General features: G+C 40.9%; 1 protein-coding gene across 2 annotated transcripts in view; it reads left to right on the forward strand.

Moving 5' to 3' along the window:
• cdh13 (cadherin 13) overlaps positions 1–16,571 on the forward strand; it is a 298,033-nt gene that overhangs the window by 264,007 nt on the left and 17,455 nt on the right. For both annotated transcript variants that reach the window (XM_022749887.1, XM_022749888.1), the window contains exon 13: positions 15,476–15,709. In XM_022749887.1, the coding sequence (XP_022605608.1) occupies positions 15,476–15,709 (234 nt within the window). The remainder of the gene's footprint in view (positions 1–15,475; positions 15,710–16,571) is intronic.

The following is a 16,571-nucleotide window of genomic DNA, read 5'->3' on the forward strand; positions in this document are numbered from 1 at the left end:
CAGAGCACTGATATCAGCTTGACCCCTGCCTCACCTTTTTTGCTGTACACTCTGCCATCAACAGGACAAATTTGCTTCTTCCCCACACCGATCTGCGCAATGATTGTATGACAGCCCACCTATGTAGACTACCAACAGGATATCGATTGACCCTTACCTCTTCATCTTTATCTTGCACATAAAGACCAGATGAATACATATCCACCCTGCGCTGGAGAGGGAGAGGGTGAGAGTGAGAGAAGGAGAAATAGAGCCTTGTCAAACAGAAAGGAAGGAGGTCAAAGGAGAGGCATGGATGAGAAGAACCACAGCACAAAAAACAATTGGGAAAACATATTGTGGAATAAGAGAAATGGACTGAGAGTAACAGGTATTAAGGGAGGTTAGAGAGATGCCATTACATTATATTATCTATATTTTTTCATTACACTTGACAATAAAAATCTGCCTCATCAACCATAAACTTAGATTTTTGCCTACTCAGTAATATCTCTCAAATTTAAATACATGCTGCCAGTTTTGTTTATAGAACTGAACCTGGGTTAAAAGTTTTTCTGGGATAAGAATTTTCTCCTTTGTCAATGGCCAGCCCCATGACCGGTGTAAACTGATTTGACCTTGTGTGCTAGCTTGAAACAGGAAATATACTCTTGGTAAATGTCTTGCATGGTTAGCAACAGATTGACTGTAGCTCCTGGTTAACAGCATGAGGGCAGGTCAGCTGGAGCAGCCCTCAAGGCAGCAACAGATGGTGAACAATGGAGCAAACATACTACAGGGAAGGAAGGAAGTCAGGATCGAGAAAGACAGGCGGACGGAAGACAGAAATAGGACAAACAAAAAGACGAGAGGAGCAGAGAAGAGAAGAGCACAGGATCTGAAGGTTTAACAACGTAGTGAACTAATGACATGGTTGTGTCAAGGTCAGAGGTCATCTCAGCTGGGGAATTTGCAGAGGTGAATCTGTAGTCTGGAGGTTACACTCTGTTGCCATAGCAGTCAACTGCACTTGCAGGAGAAGCCATTTGTCACTCTATAATGTGTGATTTTCATTGTGTGTGCACATGTGCATATGCACACATGAGTATAAATCTGTCAGTTTATTTACATACACTGGTGCTCACAGTCATCCATGCATCTGTATTTGTGCATGTTGTACCCCTGCTTCTGATCATGTGTTTCTGCTTTTGAGTTAATGACTGGAAAGGCACAATCCACTTTAGCCTGGGCAGCGGCACCTGGCAGGCCGACGGTGTGGTGCAATATTGTTTGAGGAGATATTGTTCCACCCTGAGCAGAGGGCTTGACGGGCTGTTTATATAAACTCTCATCAGTAGCTGCTGGTTTTGCACTCAAACAAATTCTCCTCTGCTCTCTGATTCCCCACCGGGACGCCAGCTGTTCCCACATCTTACCCCCTTCTTCTTCCATCACATTAGTTTTTGGATTCAGTGCTGGAGGATCTGTGTGTCTGTGTGTGGGTGGATTGAAGTCATGTGTTCATCCTGGTTTTTAATGTCTTTGTCCTGTTACATGCAGTGCCTCTCTGGCTTGCCCCTGTGTCTCCACTTGCTGCTGTGTGTTGTGGTTCAATGTTTTCTCCTGCTCCTCATTTAAATGTTAAACCGCCTCCTGGTGGGAGTCATTTGTCATTGGAAGGCATGAATACATTATCAAAGCCCCAGTCGTCTGAAACACGGTGGTGCACACACACACACATACACACACACAAACACACACACTGTCCTCTGCGTCTGCCACCACAGAACCTGCTATTAGAAACTCTTAAGTTATGCACGGAAGAGCAAAACAGTATTTGCTTTGAACACATGGACGTACGGAGGAGAGACCTCCGTTTAGACTGAGAACTCCTTGTGCATGTGTGTGTCTGTCTATCTGTATCGCAGTGAGACATCCTCCACACAGTCAAAGAGAGCTTTGTTAATTACAGGAATATTAAGTATTACACACACATAGACACACTCAGACTGAGCAGTGTGGTAAGTCTCAGCATTCATCACAGTCAGATCACATCCCCTCTGGTTCAAATCAAAAGGAGGAGGCAAAAGGATAGAGGGGTTGCTGAATTTTAATGGGTCAGAGAACAAACTCTTTAGTGCTCAGATGGATGTAAAATTAGATAAAACTGTGTGTGAATGTGTGTGCGTGTGTCTACGTGCAGAATGTGTGTATCTGTCCACCTCTCTGTGACAGGAGTAATGAGTTCATCATCTCTCTCTCTCTCTCTCTCTCTCTCGCTCTCTCTCACTCTCTCTCTTCTCTTGCAAAAGAGAAAAAGACCGACAGTGGTAGCAGCTGTCAGTAGCAGAGAAACCTCCCTCTGTGTGTCTGTGTGTCTGTGTGTGTGTGTCTTTACATGTGTCCATCTTCGTGTGTGATGTCTGCCACTGTGCTGCCTCATTGCCATGCTAACTGCTGGGAACCAGTGTGCCGCTCATTGCCATAATAGGCTGAGTAATTTCCGTGTTTCAGGCCAGCCCCAGATACAATGGTTTCGCTGCTAAGTGTCTGTCATGTCACCAGCGCACAGTCAGGCAGCCTTGCAGGCTAAATGCAGATAGATAGACTCATGTTGTGTCTTTAGCCAGCTGTGATCAGGCTGCCTCAAACTACAGCACAGAAATGATAAAGTATGAGAGTGAGTGTGTCGGCCCACTGCGCTGAAATCCCCAGGCCAAGAATAGAATAGAATAGAAGTTATTGCCAAGATGTATGTTAGTGTTTACAGATATTCTTTTAGTTCTCCAGGTGCTATTCTTGTTAATAATAACCTTTACCTTGTTATTAAACAGATTTCAGAACAGATCATGCAGGGCAGGGTTTTTTTTTTTTTCCTGGGAGTTTCTGATTTCTTGAGCTGTGGGCTTGGATCTCCTCTGTTTCTGTGTGTGTTTGTGTGGCAGCAGTGGGCAGCGCACTCACACACAACATCAAATGACGAGCCTCACCCGTGAAATTCATACCTAATGACTGGAAGAACATTGCAGCAATTGGACTACCAGCATATGGTTTAGCTTTGCCCACAAAACACTGCTTCACTGCTTTTGTTGTGGGACTGTGGATTTTCCTTTCTCTATTGAACTGAATGGATACTGAACTGAAGTGAAGTGATCGAACTGAATTTTATTGATGTCCTGCTAGAATGTCTTATACTATGTTCCATAGTAATGCTGTTGTCATGTTTTGAGTTAAAGGGCAAAAGAGGTTTTATATATTATGCACCTGCTCATCCAAGACAAGGGACAAGACGGGACGAACCCGTTAGCCCTAAAAGAATGTTAAAGACCGGCCCTCAAACAAAAGCATTCATTCGAAAGCTCAAAATTGAGGTTGAAACAACTATTAGGGCAGTCTGTTTTGAAACAGAGGGTTAAGTGACTAAAACTTGAGAGCGATTGTGATTATGTTTTGTGTATCGCATGTTTTATTTTAGTAAACTGACAATTATTTCATTTAAAGGTCTCTGGCTTTATAGGTCTCATTCAACCACTCCTCCAAACCTAGAACCAGTCCAGTAGCTTATACTTTATTCACTGTTATACAGCGGAATAAGTACTAAATTTGGCTTTTAAATGTGTAATGAAACTCTACTAAACCCTGATTTAGTTATTGATGAATCGGTGTTGATTAATAGAGGTTTTGGGACTGAACTGTTAGCAGATATAGGCATAGTGAATGCTAGAAATCAGCCATGACTGCCTGCTTTGGCTTTCTAAAGAATCCATTATACTAGAGCAAGAGCTAAAGAGCAGACTGTGTCTAATAGAATGGTAAATATAGTAACGAGAGGCTCAGTGTCAGGGAGACAAAAAAGAGAGACATGGTAGAAAATGAGACAAGCTCAAGAGACCAGATAGGGAGAAAAGTGAAAGGTGAAAATTAAAAACTGACAGAACAAAGGAATGAGTGATTTTTTTTAGAAATAAGAGAGAATGAAGACTGGAGGCTTTGTGAGACAGCATTTTGACCAAAACTGGGTTATTTGAATTCTGAAAGTGTTTACTTCCCCCCTTCTTGTCTTAAGGTCGCTTTCACTCCATCTATGTATCTCTCTCTTGTCAATCTCTTTATGGAGACAGCCACAGAGGCGAGCAGGTTAACTACCTTGCTGAAATGTGTTCTTGCTCAGCCAATCAATTGTGACCCTGTGCAGCCATAGACAGGGGTGATGCCAGCGTGAGGGAAGGCTGCAGGGTGGGGAATCAAGGCGTCTTGACCCAGGGTAATGGCAGTGTAATGGGATATGCTCTGGAAATCGCAGAAGATCACAGCTCAACACCGTCTTGCCTTCTGCTGCCTCCCCTGTCTTCCCACACTGCCTCATTAACCCCAAATACACACTGTGTCTTTTCTCACTTTGCCTCTGTCTTTCATTTCTCAACTTGTTGCTGAACCTTTTGGGGAAGTTGCCACCTTGTAAACAGGACCACATTATGTGTGTGATTAAAGAATACCTTTGTTTTGCTTTGCCAGGGAAGAAACGTCTCTCTCTTGTTGGCCGTTATTAGGCCCTGGCTCTCTTGTGTCCTTGAATACTGATTCATCCACAGATCAAAAGTTATCGCTGCGCCTGGCACGCTAAAACAAACACTCCTCTACCCACTCAGTGAGAGAGCCTCTTTCTGAGTTCAGTGATGCCAGGCTAAAACATTGAAACAGCTGGTTATGTGGAAAGTGACAATATTCAATATGATTAAAATTTAAAAAGTGCCCTCCACCTCCACACCCTGCACATCTCTATCAGGGTTTTCCACCAGGGCCTCCTCTATGAACAGCTTTGGGTGTAGTTTTAATGACAGGGATCCAGATGAAATGAGATTAGTTGGTAGTGGAGATGGAGAGGGATAGATAATGAAAGATGAAGTCAGATGATGGAATCAGGCAAACATGGCTGATGGAGGATGTCTTTCAGTTTATCTTGAAAGCACATCATTAGAGCAACATAGGAAATCTGTCAGAGGCTTAGCTCCTGATGAAGAATTGAAAGCACCATCTGTGTACGTCAGTGTGTGTGTTTAACTATCTGGGCTGTGTGGTGGCAGTGGTGGGACTATGGTGTGCAGGGGTTGGAGGGTGTTTTAATTATACAGTCTCACACATATTCTATTATCAGCAGGGGACTGCTTAATTCTATCCTTCCTCCTGCACACGTGAAAACTCACCAAAGCACCCCACATATACAATATACACATAAACTGCACATAAGTATCAAAGTAATGTGTTTTAAATTGATAATCCTTGATTTTATAGTTTGAAGACACATACCGTTCTGTAAAGGAATAGTTAATCATTGTGGGAGATACACTTATGTGCTTTCTTGCCAAGAGTTAAATGAGAAGATCGTTACCACTCACATACCTGTCCATTAAATATAAGACAACAGCCAGCAGCTGCTTAGCTTAGCGTAGCATAAGGACTGTAAACAGGGGAAAACAGCTTGAAGGTAACAAAACTGAAGGTAACAAAATCCACCTACCTGACGGTGCTGGTCGACCAAGAAATAGAAACCCAGACTTTTCCTTTAGCACCACTTGCAGGTCAAAGTTTTTAATAATCCTGTAAAATATCTCAACATCTACTACTTGAATTGCCATGAAATTGTATAGACATTCGTGTTTCCCAGATAATGAATCACAGCGACTTTGGTAATCCCAAACTTCTCATCTAACACCGCCATGAGGTTCGAGTTAAATATTTTGAGTTAAATATTTCAACAACTATTGGATGGAGTGCCATGAAACTTGGTACACACATTCAGGCCACCTTCAGGATGACTTATAATCACCTTGGTGATGCTCTTTTTCTCTTGCACGATCACAAAGTCAAAATCTTAATCAATACCTTAATTTATGGCCAAATACCTGCAAAACTAATCCCATCAGTCTCATGGTGTACTTGTACATGGTAACACCATCATATTAATGTTGCCATTTTGAGCATGTTGGTGTTGACATTGAACTCAAAGCACCACTGTGCCTATAACTGCAGCTTCACAGAGCTGCTAGGATGGGTGTAGTCTCTAATTTAAGACTGCTTAAGCTAGCAGGAAGAGTCAGGTAACCTTTCAACTTGTTTGGGGAATTTTTTTCTTAAGAATGTAGTCCCACTGTATGGATTAACTGACTGAGATCAATCACAGTGCAAGCTAGACTACCTCCAAATGTGGTTAAGCCAAACATGATTGATAAATGACATGATACATATGTAGATCCATTTACACACTGGTTCGACTGATATGCTAACATTTAATAAATGTTACTATATGAGCAATGTAGTATGTGCAAATACAAACTCCAAACCATCAAAAGTTACCAGGGCTGTTAAAGATGACTGACAGTGGATCACACATGAGATGGAAATTCAGAGGAAATATCTTATCTCCGTCTCGTTTCTCACATCTTTTCCGAGCATCTTCAGTGGTTGGGACGAAGATGTCAAGAAAAGATGCAAGTGATGGAAACGTGGATGCAGTTATCGGCATTGGGATGTAGTAAGTGTCACTTGACATTGCAGGAAAAGCACAGGTGTTCCGGCTCTTTTCTATGCAAGTATCACAGTAAATCATGAGAGTGAGCCAGCATATACAATGCCAGGACCCTGAAACTGCAGCAAGTAAATGGAATTCAGCCATTATTCATTTTATCATTTGCAACCTGTGATTTTCCTACTGTGACATGTTAAAACGTCTTCACTGAATACACACAATGTGGAAGAGAACTGAGGGAAAGAGGCCTTTGTTAGGGGAATGAGATTCAGGTATGCAGGTAGGGGGTGAACAGGCACCTGTATAGGGGCTTTAACTATTTTTGAATGTGTAACTTGGCTCACTGCTGTTTGTACAGTTGATATAAGGCGTTGTACAATAAGTTAAGTTAAACAGGTAAACTGTTTAAAAGAATCTTTCAGATTTTATCATTTCAGATTGGCCCTGTAGGCCAGAGATCCTGCTTAAGTGCTGTGAATTGTGTGAGTTTAACAAACTTGCTAATTAAAGTTGTTTCACTTGGATGCGTCACAACACTTTTTTCATTTTGATCCGGCAGCTTATCGCAGTAAAAATCCTTCAGCAGAGTTTTTCTGGGAAGAGACCAAAATAAGAAATCTCCTAAGGAAGGCAATTTTAGTGTTTAATTAGCACAAAAAGAGCTTGCAGTGTAAGCCTACTTAAAGCTGTATCAATACCCTCATTCTCAAATCACTTGGTATAATAGCCAGCAACTGATAACCCAAACTCTATTCTGAAAGTAATTTGCCAGACTAGCAGCGATGCACCTGTCCCCTGCATCATTCCTCTCCCCAAAGTCATCTCTCTTAATGACTTGTGCCTATTGTAATTGGCTCTGGTTGGTTTCATTTACAGTTCTGATCAGCCAATCAGATTAGCAGGGTGTTATGCGATATTTTTTGCCGAAAGCCCTGAGGAGACTGATGAGTGATGGGACAGAATGAAGTGGTTTATCTGAAGGGACTTTTAACAAGGTCTTTGACTTATGCAGTGGCAAGATGGATAGTGAGAAACTGGAAAATTCAAAACCAAATAGGGTAGCGTATCATTCAACATAAGTAGCTTCTCTTTCTATGAAATACACTGACCAGAAGAAAGCGGAATGGCAAATGAATCGTTTTTAATTTTACATTTTCACTTAAATCAATTCACAGTCAAGCGAGCCCGAGGGAGTTTCTCTCTGAATTAAGGCAGGGTAACTTCACTATTTGCATAACGTTGAGTGTGTCATTCTTAAGTATTTGGGGGGTTAACTGAAAGAGGGAAGAAAACTCAGTCTAAAGAGATATCTGACACACATTTTAATACACATCTTAATAAGGTTAATCAATATTTGAGCAAGATTCACTCTGCAAAAACTACACTCCAGTATCTGTCATGTCACAAAAACATGCGCTTTTCGTTTTTTTTTTTTTTGCTCATTCTTCATTTCTTATCCCGTTTTTTTTTTTTGTTTGTTTTTTATTATTTTTATTATTATTTACTATTTTTGAACCTGTTTCGAGGGGTTTGTTCCCGGTTGCGTGGTGTCTTACTGTGTGTAGCTTCATATTCTCTATTTGTGATTTGTCCTCTGTCTGTATTTGGTGTAGTTGGTCTGCACTGGCTGTGGAAACACCTTTCTTAACCGAGGACAATACAGCACAACATCGTTCAGCACACTGCAAAAGGAAAGAGAAGTATTGCAGTGTGATCAGATACAGGCCTCAACATAATATGTACCCATTGTGCGTGAATGTGTTTGGAGTCGTGTAGCTTTTACAAGAGTGGACAAGAGTGGGATGTGTTGGAGGATATGAAGAGGAATGGGAGAATGCAGCAGTGCGTGTGTGTATAACGTTCAGTATTGTGCTGGTGGTAGTAATAGTTAAGTTTTTTTTCTGTTTTGCTGGGCATAGTAAAGTGACAGGAAAAGGATTTAACTACATTTAGGTAGAATTTTATACCAAAGCAGACACTTCATATAATCATAAAATTTCCAAAATCACTTCAGTTCAAAGCTCCTCTCCTCCTGCGCTCACCTCCTCCCTTTCTCATTTTAAATTTTGACTTCATTTATCTTTTTTCATTCTCCTCTATTACCTTGCTGTAGTCCACCTGTGAATTAGTCTTCCTGACTGTTTAGCTGCAGCATAATGTATTGTGACATTTTCCAGTGAGCCATTCCTCACATGCGAGCCCTGCTGCTGGCTTCCTCTGGTCCCTGCTTGTTGTTATTTCATTTCCTTCATCATCTGCTTTTATGTGGCCGAGGAAAATAATCATAGTAATAACAATGCTGAATATTCTTAGCCAAGGGCATCATCCACTGGTTGTTTGTACCTAAGCTGTCCTGGCATTTAATGGTTATTCTAATGAGAAAAAGAAATGTAGCCTGATAAGAATAGTCATTTTTCAGCTTTGTCCTTGGTGACAAACTCTACAAGTGGGCTTTATTTTAATCCTGTGAATTCAATTGTGACTGGTGCACTTGCCAGACTTATTTCACAGTAAGAGAAACTTATCAAATGTATGACTTTGCCAAAAATGAAAATGGAACTGGCTGTACTTTTTCCTGCTTTGAATTTGTTGTGCTTCTTGCCCTTACCTCCTCTCATAAAACTTCACAGCTACAACACATTTCCCCCCCAAGAGGAGAGACCAAGTGCAAACAGATCATGGATTTTATACTCACCATACCATGCAGGGGCAGAAATTGGTACATTTCAAACCGCTGCTAGTCACAACTCTGTCTTTCATTCCTTTTCTGCAATAGCGGCAAGAGAAAGTCAGACAACAGAGAGAAAATATAAAGTGATATCAACGGAAAGTGACAGTCAAACAGAAAGAAAGCATTAGCCTAAAGCCAAAGTGTTGGGAGGAAAAGAGTGTTTGGGTGGGTAGATAGAGAGATATGAAGGGAAAGCAGTCAAGAGAGAGAGAGAGAGATAGAGAGAGTGTGTCCTGCTTTTAGCCTGTAGCTGTGGATTAGCCCTGACGGCCCCAGGAGTCAATCAGTCTGCTTGCTCCTCTCATCTCTGGGCACACAGGAGAATAACAGGGCTGTCTAACTGCTAGCCAGGGGCAGGTGGAGGTGTCAGGAGTAGTGGTGAACGATGGAGATGGAGCAGGAGGGCAAAGCCTGAAGGAAGAGGTTGGAGGTGATGAATTAGCCTTGCAGAATTTCCACAACTTATATGATGACTTGAAAATACTGGTCAAATATTTCAGTAATACAAATGCAAAATATCTGTGTATATGTGTTCACAGATTTCTCTGGAATTATACCCACTTTCACATATTATTATACTGAATCAATTAACTGACACAACCTAGAATAATTTCATATCAGTAATGTTTTTCATTTGTCATTATTTTGTGTGTGTGTGTGTGTGTGTGTGTGTGTGTGTGTGTGTGTGTGTGTGTGTGTGTGTGTGTGTGTGTGTGTGTGTGTGTGTGTGTGTGTGTGTGTGTGTGTGTGTGTGTCGCGTTTGTGTGTCGCGTGTGTGTGTCGCGTGTGTGCGTGTGTGTGCGTGTGTGTGTGTGTGTGTGTGCGTGCTTCTGTTTCCCAGCAGACATTATGCAAATTGCTATTCAAAACTTAAATTTAAGGTTTCCTGTGATTCTGTAACAGCTTCTGTTCTTCCACTTATTTCTGACCTCAAAATGTGATCACATTTTAATTAAAAACTGCTGTGCTTCCAGTAGCCAGGAAAGTGGTCTATTGAAATATTTCACAAAAAAAGAAAAAAAGTATATATATTTTTCTGTGGATCATGACTAATCAGCATTAAGTATCAAATACACAACAAAACACTTGATACAAATATTTGTCTTATAATATGTCCTCATCACCATCTAAAGCTTTTATTGTTTGAATAACATTACATTGTTGTTGGAATTATATTATATTTTATGTCTTCACTTCAGAACAGTTCAGTCAGCCTTGAAGGAACATTCTCATTGGGACATTGTTTCCCACAAGGTCGAGCTATTCTCCAAACAGAAACTTATAATTAAGGCATACGGGTAGTTGGAGGGTGAGGTTGGGACCACAAGGGGTTTACAGAAATTGTTTGCAAATGAGTACTGTTCAGAGTACAGTTTACCAAAGCAAAACATTGTGTAATGTGCAGTATGCCCTCTTAAATAGGACATCTTTTTGCAAATGGTGCGTTAGATATACTGTAGATGTTTCACTGAGAAGAGTTTGTCATGTGCTTGTGTCTGCCTGAACTGGCTCGCAGGCTTTGTTCCTTTTAATACTAAAGAGAGACTTTGAGACAATTAAACCTAATCTCACTCGTTAATTAGTGTAATTCCTGCTCTGAAACCAATTTATCAGAATCATTCCCCACTTGTGTAAAGTAAATTTTACTTTTGCACTGTTAATTTTACAGTGAAAATAATACATCATTAATTATATTAGTTGTACAAAAAACACTTTTCACTTGAACAGAAGTTTCGTAGCTTATGCAAATTTGAGAACTTTCTGACTTCACTGCTGTTACCTTAAATAAATAAAGCAGAGCAGCCTGTAAGAGGAAAAAAAAAAGAGAAAACTGCTGAGCAGGGATTTCCATCTACATTTATGTCATGGTAACCTATTAGCAAGATGCAAAATGTCAGAGCCTCACAAGTGATTGGATTACTTTGATTTTGACAAAACCTAATTTACTTACAGGTACATTGATATTAAGTTTTACGAAACATTGCCCGGCCCGGGGTCAGCCACTGCTGAAGAGAGATGTAGTAAAGATAAGGAGGCATGGATTGTCTGTTCTAATATATACACAATATATGGGTATAGCACTGCAAATTCATAGTCATGTTAACAGTGTGAGTTTAGGGATGTCAGTGTTGGTCTGTTGATCTGTCAGTATTTCAACATCTATTGTATGGATTACTATTACTATTTTATTTTTACAGACATTTGTTGTCCCAGAGGATGATTCCTACTGACTTTGGTGATCCTCTAACCTTTCCTCTAGAGCATGACATTTTTGTACTTTAGTGAAATCACTCTGTGATTTGTATCAACTTCGATGATCCCTCAACTAGGCTCATCATGGGATCCTTACTGCAACAGCCTGGGTTTAAATCCGGTGCAGGCCCTTTGCTGCATGTCATCCCCTCTCTCTCGTAAATATTATGCCAACTAACTCATTCCTTCAAGTCTCTCATAACTCATAAGAAACTAGTTGGATAAACTAATCTTCAATCATGGCCAAACAATAACACAGAACCATTAGAGAGTTGAATAATAACAGGTTAATAGACATACAGTTTTAATGGAACTGTGTATTGTGAGAGGAAATATGGGCACAGACCTGGAACAGTGTAGTACTAAACTCCCATAATCACTCGTCATTTGCTGTGGCTGTTGTTTGATTAATATACACCCACTAAGCTCACCATTAAGACTGACAATTTGCATCTGGAACGTGGCAATTGCATTCAATTGAAAATAATAAGTCACTCTGAACACAGTTCTTATCTGAGTTACTAGAGGAAGAGAGTGATGCCTTAAATGACACACAAACACAACACTGCAGGATAACACACACAGCTCCTGAGAGGCAGTGAGCATAGAGCTTTGTTCTCATTTTAACATCTGCATCGGCAAATCTGTGCCCGGCTCAGAATTTTGCATTGACATTGTTTTTTGTGATAAAATGTAAATGGGGATTGAAGCCTCTGTTAATTAGACAGGAAGTCCCCGCTGCCAGCCGAAAGAGTCCGGCAGCTTGATGTGGCAATGAAAACATTTTTGACATGAGAGGACAGTCTTTTGCACTTGAAGGTTTCATCACCCTGAAAATTATCATTTGCTTTTGGCATCGCAGCACATCCTGCCTTGTCTTCCTTTAGTATCATCTACTTTACTTTTTTATGGTCTTTTTAGTGCCTAACATGCAGACGTGGGTAGACACGCTTCCATAAATTGCCGTCTCCTTTAGTAACTTGCAATGTGTTTAATCAGAACTTTTGTGACAAAGCGGTGTGAAGCAGAGGCCAGCAGACAAGCTCAATTGATGCCGAGGTAGGCTGATGATGACACAGGCATGATGCAACGGAGATGAGGAGGAGTAGGACAGGAGAGGAGCAGAGAAATGTAGTGATTAGATGTGGGGAGTATTCATTTAGGAAGACAAACAGCTTCATTTAAAGCTGGACAAGCACAGAGACGACCTCTCCTACTCTCAAATGAGTTAGAATTTGCATCTTCTCACTGACGGGGGATCCAATCCTCCTCCTCACTTTCTTATTCTCACATTTAGAGTGATAATAGATTATCCAGGGTCTCGCCTGAAGAGCCACTGATTTGCTTGCGTGCACATTTTCTTTCTGCTTCGGCCAAATTTTTCTGTGCTCTTAATCTGCCGCTGATCTTCACAGCTGTACTTATCTACAGTATATGAGGCTGTGCGCTCTTCTTTTTCTGGCATTTCTGCCTTTATTTTAGACCACAGTGGAGAGCGAGGGGGTGATATGCAGCAAAGGGCCTAGGCCACTGTGATAAGGCCGTTTAACCAGGTGAGCTGTGGGTGCACCTCGTGTAGCCCTGGACTGCATACAGAAACAGCCGAGTGCAGAGATAGCAGTCATTTTACGATTATTACACAGCAGAAATGCCAAACTCGCTACCATTACATTTGATTTCTCCCTATCGCTCACTACCACAATCTGCTGATGGTTTCACAGATGAGTATAAAATTAAAGTTTTGAGCTTGAAAAAAAGCAAACGGATCATGATGATTATCTGCTAAACATTCTCAGAGGCTGTAGATATTTGTGTCTGTGTGGGTGTGGGGAGGTGTCTGTATTGGTGAATATGAAGTTGGATCACTGCCATTATCCCAGAGGATCTGCACCTACGCACTTATTTTAAGGTTTCCACTACACTTGACATACAGTACACACATGCGTTTACACAGATAGTAAATATTTACCACTTGGATACTTGCCTGAATTGCTGGAGGGATTTAACAGCCTGGACGAAACTGTTGTGTTTGACATTTTGTATTTATTAGCCTGGGATATTTTTCAAGGTAAGCATGTATACAGAGTGAGGACTGTATGTGGCTGCTTCAGTGCATGTTTAAACCCTTACGATAGGTATATGACATCTAAATCAAAGTAATTATGCTAACCCGAAACTTGTGCTTTGGACATTTTGTGTCAGTGTGTAACGCAAACTATCAAAAGATCACATGCATGAGCATTACTCCATATATAACAAGTCTGGAGAGTGGTGTCCTGTCTTCCTTCTTGTTTTTTTTTTTTATCTACAAACCTTTAAAGAATGAAAAAACTGTAAAAAAGCTTCTACGACCAAAAGGAAGTCAATCATGGAAGCTATCAGAGTGTATGCTAAATATTACCCAAGATATTCATCAAACTCATTGCTTCTTCTTTCTTTCTAGTCTTTTCTTTTGCAACATTCAGGGAAAATATACAGTTTAAAATTACAACATATGTATGCTAAGCAATAGGTTTATATTAGAATGAAGTATTCTTATCACTAACCAGCTCTAACATATTTAAGACCCATTTTAAATTCTTGTATCAAAAAAAAAGTTAGTCAGAACATTTTTAAAAAATCAGCCAGAGACAGCTACTTCTACCAATGCATGGAGCTAATTAGCTCACTTAGCTAATTAGCTACAGCTGATACAATCTAACCGTGGCAGTTTTTACTTCAAGTTCTAATGTTTGTCCTTCTGAAATCAAGGACCCATTGTTTGAAAAATTACTACAAATTTTAGTGTTTAAATCTGCTACCATTCTCACTGTGAACTGCGTACATGCAGTTATAGATTGGAAAAGTCTGTAGTGTTCTGCTATATCTAAATTAAAATCAGGTTTTGTAGATCATGACCAATCTTGCCTATTATGAAACTGGAATAGATTTACCTCACCTAAGTCACATGTCATATTTTAACATCCAAGTCCTTTTGCTCCATTAGTTAGTTTTTATATGTTTGTCCTAAAAAGTTAACTTTCACGTAATCAGCATTTCACGGCAGGAACATTTACTGCTCAGTGTGTGCAGCTTCCTCTAACAGCACTGTAAAAACCTAGACTGGATTTCATTCCAGCATCACTTGACATTTATTGCACATACTGTATATCTTGACTTGCTGCACCCCCCCCCCCCCCCCCCCCCCCACTACCCCCCCCCCCCCCCCGCCCCCCCCCCCCCCCCCCCCACACACACACACACACACACACACACACACACTCACACACCCTAAATTGTCTGCAAATATTTTTTTCCTTGAAAAGGTGGAGGAGACCCATTTTCCAATTACAGATCTTGTCTTTAGGTGTTAATTGCTGACTGACCTCTGGAGCTGTTGTGGATGCCATGTGGGTTTTTTAATAACCTCTAATCGCGGTGAAACAGAGAGCAGTAATAGAGAAGAGCCAAGCTGCTTTTTAACCCAGCATCCTCCAATAAGGTGTAATCTCATACAAACACAGAAGCCGGCCGTGTGCCAAGTCAAAATGCTCTTTTGCAAACATGAGTCACTGTGATTCATTTTCTTCTGGCATTGAAATGACACACGAAACAAAACACGGTTTTGTTTTGTTTGGGTTGAATTAGGTCAAATTAGGAGAAAAGAGCAGGATGGATTTTATTAAGTTCATTAGCATCTTGGTTTGTAAAAGGGATCCGGTCTTAGATTTCACCTGGGAACATTTGCAGAATGAAAAACATTTAGAGGAGAATTGACTTTAGAGTAATCATGAGTACACCATGTTTTATTGCAGCCATATTGTATGATTGGTCTTTTCACATCAACCTAGATCATTATTGTTCACATTCTCCACAGAATGACGAGCATCCAGGCCAACAGTCGAGGTCTAAAGTGTGCCGAATGAATCAATAAAGACCTTTGCCCTTTCTATCTATATCCTCTATATCCTATATGTGCTGAACTTCTGTGTTTTGTGTGTCTCCAGGCAACCCTCCAGCCACAGGTACTGGCACATTGGTCATCCACCTTGAAGACTACAATGACAACGCCCCCTATGTTGTCCCATCGGTAGCACGAGTATGTGAAGATGCCCATGATATGAACGTGGCCATAGTTGGGGGACGGGACAAGGACCTCCCACCTAACGGCGCACCCTTTAAGATAGAACTGGGAAAACAGCCCGGCATTGACAAAACATGGAAAGTTACCAGGGTCAACTGTGAGTATTTAATTTTCAAAAAAGATTTGTATGCTTTCATGCTCATATGAGCATTTTTAGACAAAATGGAGTTTAATAACAGAGAAATGTATCTATTTAAAAACATCAGGCCATCAGTCGTCAATAAATCTTTCATACAAGAGGCAAAACCTTAAGACCGCACCACAAAACAGGTTTTATGGAACTGTATCTGAGTCACTTCTTTGCTGTTATTATACCCTCACTATTTTTGTTTTCACCAAGAGCTTTAGCCTGTACTCACAGAGTTGCCAAAAAGCACCCAGGGGAGTGTAGGAATAAACATAAATGAAGAAAAAGAAGATGTGAGAGGGGTGAGAGAAAGCTGCCAAAGCACAAAAGTAATTTTACTTGCAAAAATGTTTAAGGGTTAGTACACCTGAATACATTTTTATTTCCTTTTACACATGCTGAATATAGAGCAGAGCAGTCTTAACTGCAGATGCTCATACGGATCACGGGATGATGATGATCAGATGAGGACGCAGAGTGAAATGATACAGGAAGGAAAGGGGGAAGGAGGGAAGAGAATAGACAGACAACCAAGACATTGATTCGGGGTTGCATGACCAACAGCGGTGTCTGTGTGTGTTTGAGTGACAGAGCAGAGCTAAAACCTGCCCAGAGGTATTTGCTGTGACTGACAGCGGGAGAGGGAGGTACAGACACTCCTCAATCACCACTGCTGGAAAAGACAGATAGGGCCAGCAGAGAAAGAGCGCGTTCCAACTGAGATGAACTGCCGCTGTGCTTGTCTCAGCTGTGTGTGCATGAGTCTGTTTATGGCTGTGTGTGTAGAACCAGGAGAGCAGGTTGTTATACCTCGGCAGTATATCTCTTTATA

The sequence above is a fragment of the Seriola dumerili genome, unplaced genomic scaffold, assembly GCF_002260705.1.
Source record: "Seriola dumerili isolate Sdu_G_001 unplaced genomic scaffold, Sdu_1.0 BDQW01000147.1, whole genome shotgun sequence".
NCBI classification, from domain to species: Eukaryota; Metazoa; Chordata; class Actinopteri; order Carangiformes; family Carangidae; genus Seriola; species Seriola dumerili.